Here is an 8,173-nt window from a genome sequence, read left to right on the forward strand (position 1 = left end):
ACATGCACACACATACACAAATACCAAATACACACACACATACACACACAAATACCAAATACACACACACACACACACACATTAATAGCTTTAAAAGATACAAGATTAAATAACTGATTTCCCTAGATATAAATAAGTGTTGAACAAAAAGGGCTGGTATGAACAAAAGGGTTGAATCAGTAGGAGGAGGCCTGTAGGGGCAGTAAGGGAGGGAGAAGGGAGGTTGGAGTGGATAGAAACATGAGCAGTACAGCAGAGATTCAATCTGAGACACATGAGCAGTACCAACACCAAGCTGAGGTACAATGTAAGGACAAGCTGCTTACCTCTCAATAGCCAACTCTTTGTTAGACAATTGCTGAACCGTAATCACAACCTTCTTCTCGATTCCTTGCTTTATTTTGAAATAAAATTTATCTCTATCCTTAGGTACAGGACTGAAATATTCAAAAAGAACAAGAATTAGCAGCAGAAAAAGATAATGTAACATTAAAAAATAAAAACCAAATGACATGGTATTGAACAAAGAATACTATATTCTTTATGGTTTTCATTTGTTTGCTTGTTTGTTTTTATTTGTTTTTGTTTCTCTAAACAGGGTTTCTCCATGTAGTTGGCCTGGAACTCAAGTCTGTAGACCAGGTTGGCCTTGAACTCATTGATCCAGCCTGCCTCTGCCTCCTTTAATGCTGGGATTAAAGACATGCACCAGTACAGTCCAGTGAAAAACACTATATTCTTAAGACATATTGAATCTCACTTCATACAGGCAGAAAAACAATAAATTTTATAACAACATAGTTTCTAGAAATTTTGATCATGGGTTACAAAAACCTTATATTTTTATCTCCCAATCAAGGTTAAATGTTGTATCTAAAACTATAACAACATGGTAAAATTTCAAATTTAGCTTTTAAAGTATAACAAATTTTAAAATGATACTTATTTAATTTTTGAAGACTGACTGTCACATTCTAATTCAGCTGCTGGTGATCACCTATACCCATACCATAATTAAGCTCAAGGAAAAAAACAGTAAGAACACATTACTCTTTTAAGCACTAAAAATTTAAGACTACTTTTACATACCCAAGTAAATTTAAATAAAAGATAGGCAAAATGATGCAGATCATAACAAGCTAAGTGAAATCTAACAAAAGACAATTCTCATTCTCATAATTAATAAAACTTACATGCTTACATGCTGACAAGACATACAAGTTGTGTTTCAGAAAAAGAAAAATACTTGCAGCAACTTACTCAATCTGACATTCACTTTTTTTATTGGTAAAAACATACGTGACTATCTAGCAATTATTGTTAGAAAATAAAAACGTGCCAGGCGGTGGTGGTGCACGCCTTTAATCCCAGCACTTGGAAGGCAGAGGCAGGGGGATTTCTGAGTTCGAGGCCAGCCTGGTCTACAGAGTGAGTTCCAGGACAGCCAGGGTTACACAGAGAAACCCTGTCTTGAAAAACCAAAAGAAAGAAAGAAAGAAAGAAAGAAAGAAAGAAAGAAAGGAAGGAAGGAAGGAAGGAAGGAAGGAAGGAAGGAAGGAAGGAAGGAAGGAAGAGAGAAAGGAAGGAAGGAAGGAAGGAAGGAAGGAAGAAAATAAAATCACTAAAGGCTCAAGTGTAGTTGTACACATCTTTAATCCTACCACTTGGGAGGAAGAAGCAGGCAGATCTCTGTGAGTTCAAGCTCAAGGCCAGATGGGGGCTATGTAATGAGACCTTATCTCAAAAAAAAAAAAAAAAAAAACACTGTTAATGTATATAGATGATTGTTAAATAGAATAGCTACTTCCTATTAATTACTCACTTTTGAACTGAGAAAATTTTAATGTATATTAGAAAAAAGTTGTTTAAACAATGATCAAACCATATAATATGCTAACAGTAACCACAAAAAATAATTTTGGTGAAGAATATTTTAATAAGGGGCTAGAGGGTTGGATCAGTGGTTAAGAGTACTTGTGGCACTTGCAGAGAGAGAACCTGGGTCCAGTTTCTACATAGCAGCTCAAAACCACCTGTAACTCCAGTCCCAGGGGACACTTTATCAAAATGTGATTCTCTGTAGCTGTCAAAATTACAGCCTTGTGTCCAGTTTTTATGATTTTAATTAATGTTCTCTATCATCAGATTCTTTTAATCATTACAATTATTTGACTATCTGAGAAGTTTGACAACAGTGAACTATGACCACTCAGCAGTCAAATATTTCTTATTTTGTTTTGTTTTTTTTTCCCAGAGCTGAGGACCAAACCCAGGGCCTCGCACGTGCTAGGCAAGCACTCTACCACTGAGCTAAATCCCCAAGCCCAGCAACATTTCTTGACCTATCTTAAGCTTGATGTGAATAAGACCTAGTGTCTAGAAAGCATGCTAGTGAATACTGCATTTCAGACACAATGCTAACTTTCTTTTCAGATTATTCTTTTCAGATATCCTCACCTAAAGTTTCCTTTTCCATCATCTTCTTTGACCTCCAAGGAGACACTAAAGGTAAATACATCACTGTCGGGAGTCGGGATGACGGAGTCTTTAACATCAGACACTTGTCTGGAAGAACGTTTGAATGCAGTACAGAAACTATATAAAATTCTGCTTACCTAAGACATGAAAAAGAACTACAGTTAGACAAAAGCACTAAATGAACCCTCACAGCCTTATTCCCCACTCTGCAAGCCTGTGACTTTCCATGCCAGCAGTTTACAGAAAGTGAGTATAGAGTGAGCATCAATCGACCACTGGTCAGTCTATGCTGACAGTTTCATTAGTTATACACTAAACAGTGGTGCGTAATTAACTACATGTTGCAAATACACACCATTCTAATTCCAGATTATTATATAAGAAGACTATCATTTGTATCCAAGAGAAAATACTGTTTAAGTATCCCTCAAAAAGCACACTAACCCCATACATTGTGTAACTATATAAAATCAATAATAATGCATGATTTCACAGGCTTAAATTCAAGCCTCATTGGTTTCACACCTACATAGGTAAGATTCACAGTAAACACTCTCAGTATAAACCCCAGAGACCAGAAAGCAACTAGTATTAAAGAGCTGCAGCTAGGATCTGAACAATAGCAGCAGGCCCAGGTCCACTCAGGAATGACAGTGAGTTGACACTGTTAACTGTGATTAAGAACCTTGCTCACTAACAAAATGTATAATAACCAAAAAAAAAAAAAAAAAAAAAACTCAAGAACCAGAGATCATTTCAATATTAGAAAATATTTTCTTTGAAAGGGTTTTCTCAGATGATGACTAATTAAGACAATGCAATAGTCCCTTCAAAGAAACTGCTTATCTCTACTACATATACCATTTGTCAGGAGAAAACGTATCACATTATTTTATTCTATTATTTGTCAAAGCAATTTCCCCACAAAATAAACAGCAGGGGTCTTTGGGTGCCATATACATGAAGGGTTTCTCTGTTAGGGAAAATAGATATTGTCTGCTATCATCAATCAATACTAACCTCTTCTATATAGCCTCAGATGTAGCTTTGTATGTGACTGCCTCGGCTCATACATATTATCCTACTTAAGAGTTCTGTATAACCTTATGAAGCAGGCCAAGCAGATATTTGTAATACTTTCTGCAAAGCAGGAAAGTGACTGGGTAGAGTCTGGAGTTCTAAGTCAAGGACATTTAAAGGAAGCTGCATTGTTTTGATTAGTTCTCTGTTACCAATGACTTGCTCTCACAGAGTAGTAAAGAGATTCAGATTCAATGAATTAATGTGTGTACCGAGGCTACATAAATAGGTCCAAATGTACTCATATTGAACAATACTAGCCTAAGAAAGAATTATTTGACTTAATAGACATCTTTCAAATATTCTTGTTTTGTTTCTATTTTTAAATATATCTATTTATTTTTATTATTATTATTCTTTAATCGTTTTTTACAGTCCAGTTGTTATCCCCCTCCCAGTCTGCCCTCTGACTGTTCCTCATCCCATTCCTCCTCCCCATCTCCAAGAGAATGAAATGTTGATATTTTAAAAGTTAATAAACATCAACTTTAGAAACAAAAATCCAGTGGATAAAAGCACTTGTTTGCTCTTGCAGAGGACTCAAGTCTGATTCCCAGCACCCACGTGACATCTCATATATGTCTATAATGTCATTTCAACACCTCTTCTGACATCTGAAGCCTCTTGCAGGCATATGCACATATGTACATACAATCAAATGAATATTTTTTAAAGCCAAATACCGTGGCTTACACCTGTACTGCCAGCATTAGAACTGCTGAGACAGGATTATCACAAGTTTAAGGCTAGATTTAGGTACAGAAAACTGTGTGAAAAAAAAAAAAAGATAAACACAAAAGAAGCTATATTCAAATATTGCAGTGAGAGGATCCCAAAATAATGATAAAATGAGTGTAGTTTTTACATCTTCCCAATGAATAATTACAAAGTCTTAACTGAAGTCCTTAGTTTCTCTTTTGAATACTCTCAGCTTCAACAAGCTAGACATTGGGCCATAACATTGGAGTTACTAGCCTTTCAACATACAGCATTTTATGACAGGAGGCTTTGAAGAGATTCCAGTGTTTCTAGGATGAATAGTGAAAATGTCAGAATATATGCTTTTAGTGTCAGGTCACTCTAGTGACTATGAAATTTTGTTATTTTCATACTTATTTATGGCTCAATTTTTTTCTCTGAAGTGACAAAGAACTATAAATACTACACTTTCTAAAAGCTATTCTTGCCCCTGGATCTAAAATAAGTGTTAGAACTAACATCTCAAACTATACATAAGAAACACTGACCACCTCAACCCTCTCAGTCCATCAACACAGTGGTTGAAGAAGAGCATGGGGAGAGGGGAGGAGTTCAACAAAGGTCAATACTCTCTCTCACTGGGAAATGCAAGTAAGCTTTTAATAAATACTATTAACAAATTTCTCAATTTCAATGAACTAGGAATTCAATGAACAATGAATTAATCTAGGAATCTGTTCTTAAAATTTGCTTAAAACAAAAACACTCCTTCCAATAGAAGAAGCTGTTAGCATTCTTGATCTGCAATTGCAGCTCAGTGGTACCATGATCATAAACAAGATGCCACATTCCTGACCTGCAATTGCAGCTCAGTGGTACCATGACCATAAACAAGATGCCACAACTGACCTCAGCACTTAAAAAATGGAATTTGTTACTTCAAATAGATCATTTCATTTTTCCGATTTTGTTTAATTTATACATTCTGGAATTAATTTTTTCTTGCATATAGATAAAGGCATCCTACACTGTGAAACAAGTTGTCCTCAAACTCTTAATAGTCACACTTTTAACAATTATTTGACTATCCTAAACTACTTTTCCAATACCAAATTAATTCTTAGATCATCTAGTTAACAGTTTTAACCCTAACAACTCTATAGAAACGCCATCAAGCATTTGCAGTTCACACTAACAGCAGAACCATTTTTATAGCACCACATTTGTAACTATAAAATATTTTAGTTATCCCTTTATGGGCTTGAATAAATAAAGGAAAATAATACAAGCAGTAACTGATATTAACAAGAAGTAAAAAGCTCAATTATATATAATTAAAGCAATAAACTTACTCATTAAACAAACTTTTAAGCTTTTTCTGTGCAAAAAGTAACAATCTAGACACTATGGATACACTGGAAAACTTCCAACAAATACAAAGAAATTGTGATTAGGTTGAGCAAGAATTATTGAGTTACCCAAAATCAGGAATGTTAGCCTACATTTCAAATTTAACTCTAATGACATTAATTTAAATGTCATATCTCACAAATTACTATTTCACAAAAAAAAAGTTAGTATTGTGTGTGAATTCTAGAGTCCATGAGCAGAAAAAAAGGAAAAAGGTGATATAAAGATTAGTAAGGTAAATCTCAGAAACAATGATTATCAACATTAGTTCTTAGAGCACTATACAGCCAATTACATAAAGTAAATTAAAAATGCATAGTATGGGACACACTTCAATACATAACACATTACTAAAGCACATACTCACAAAAAAATAATCTAAAATAGGCATTTTTCAGTAGAAGGCAAATGTTTATTGACAAATAATATAATACAATTGTTTCCACAGAAAGAAAGCATCTACAGAAAACACTAGACACATGACTGGGTATCTGACTGGTGCTGCTGGGAATAAGGGTTACCCAGACATCTGGAACAAGAAAGAGACTACAATCTTAACTATTACAGAATTTAGTACTTGCATTTTCTTTATTTCAGTATTGTCCAAATTGGGAAATATTACACAGTTAAAGTTCAAATGTTACTATTTAATGACAAAAGTACTTACATATATATGTATACATATATACATATATAGTTCGTTTTTCAAAAATAAAAGTTTCCAATTAATATCCATTAACACAGTCTATTCTTTAGAAATACTAATGGCCAAGAAATGTTCATTCAAGAATTAAATGTGGGGCTAGAGAGATGGCTCAGTGATTATGAGCAATGGTTGCTCTTCTATAAGACTTTGGTTCAATTCCCAGCACCTACATGACAGTTCACAACTGTCTTTAACTCTATTTTCAGGGGCTCTAATGCCCTTCTATATTCTGCGGGCACTGCATGCACATGCTGCACAGACATACATGTCAGCAAAACACTCATACACATAAATAAGTATAAAAGTTTTAAAAACAAAGAAAGGAAGGTAGGTAGGTAGATAAATATATCACTCCATAAGATCTCCCATGCTCATGGATTGGCAGAATTAATATAGTAAAAATGGCCATCTTGCCAAAAGCAATCTACAGATTCAATGCAAGCCCCATCAAAATTCCAACTCAATTCCTCACAGACTTAGAAAGAGCAATTTGCAAATTCATCTGGAATGACAAAAAACCTAGGATATCGAAAACCATACTCAACAATAAAAGAACCTCTGGTGGAATCACCATCCCTGACCTTAAGCTTTACTACAGAGCAATTGTAATAAAAACTGCATGGTATTGGTACAGTGACAGGCAGGTGGATCAATGGAATAGAATTGAAGACCCAGAAATGAACCCACACACCTACGGTCACTTGATCTTTGACAAAGGAGCTAAAACAGCATTTTCAACAAATGGTGCTGGCTCAACTGGCAGTCAGCATGCAGAAGAATGCAAATGGATCCATTCCTATCTCCTTGTACAAAGATCAAGTCCAAGTGGATCAGGGACCTCCACATAAAACCAGATACACTGAAACTAATACAAAAGAAATTGGGGAGGAGCCTCGAGCACATAGGCACAGGGGAAATTTTTCTGAAGAGAGCACCAATAGCTTATGCTATAAGATCAAGAATTGACGAATGGGACCTCATAAAATTACAAAGCTTCTGTAAGGCAAAGGACACTGTTAATAAGACAAAATGGCAACCAACAGATTGGGAAAAGATCTTTCCCAATCCTATATCTAATAGAGGGCTAATATCAGATATACACAAAGAACTCAAGAAGTTGGACTCCAGAGAACCAAATAACCCTATTAAAAAATGGGATACAGAGCTAAACAAAGAATTCTCAACTGAGGAATACTGAATGGATGAGAAGCACCTAAAGAAATGTTCAACATCCTTAGTCATCAGGGAAATGCAAATCAAAGCAACCCTGAGATTCCACTTCACACCAGTCAGAATGGCTAGAATAAAAAACTCAGGTGACAGCAAATGCTGGAGAGGTTGTGGAGAAAGAGGAACTTCATTGCTGGTGGGACTGCAAGCTGGTACAACCACTCTGGAAATCAGTTTGGTGGTTCCTCAGGAAACTGGACATAGTACTACCAGAGGACTCAGCTATACCACTCCTGGGCATATACCCAGAAGATGCTCCAACATGCAATAAGAACACATGCTCCACCATGTTCATAGCAGTCTTATTTATAAAAGCCAGAAACTGGAAAATACCCAGATGTCCCTCAACAAAGGAATATATACAGAAAATGTGGTGCATTTACACAATGGAGTACTACTCAGCTATTAAAAACAATGAATTTATGAAATTCTTAGGCAAATGGATGGATCTGGAGGATATCATCTTGAGTGAAGTAACCCAATCACAAAAGAATACACATGCTATGCACTCACTGATAAGTGGATATTAGCCCAGAAGCTTGGAATACCCAAAATACAATCCACAAACCA

At 35.5% G+C, this 8,173-nt stretch overlaps 1 protein-coding gene across 7 annotated transcripts in view; it reads right to left on the bottom strand.

Annotated features, from left to right (window-relative positions):
• Nucleotides 1-8,173, bottom strand: part of Rabgap1l (RAB GTPase activating protein 1 like) — a 723,114-nt gene that overhangs the window by 626,287 nt on the left and 88,654 nt on the right. For all 7 annotated transcript variants that reach the window (XM_031386689.1, XM_031386695.1, XM_031386710.1 and 4 more), the window contains exons 6-7: nt 2,458-2,615; nt 327-437 (exon numbers count right to left, since the gene is read on the bottom strand). In XM_031386689.1, coding sequence (XP_031242549.1) covers nt 327-437; nt 2,458-2,615 — 269 coding nt within the window. The remainder of the gene's footprint in view (nt 1-326; nt 438-2,457; nt 2,616-8,173) is intronic.

Source organism: Mastomys coucha, unplaced genomic scaffold (assembly GCF_008632895.1).
Source record: "Mastomys coucha isolate ucsf_1 unplaced genomic scaffold, UCSF_Mcou_1 pScaffold1, whole genome shotgun sequence".
NCBI classification, from domain to species: Eukaryota; Metazoa; Chordata; class Mammalia; order Rodentia; family Muridae; genus Mastomys; species Mastomys coucha.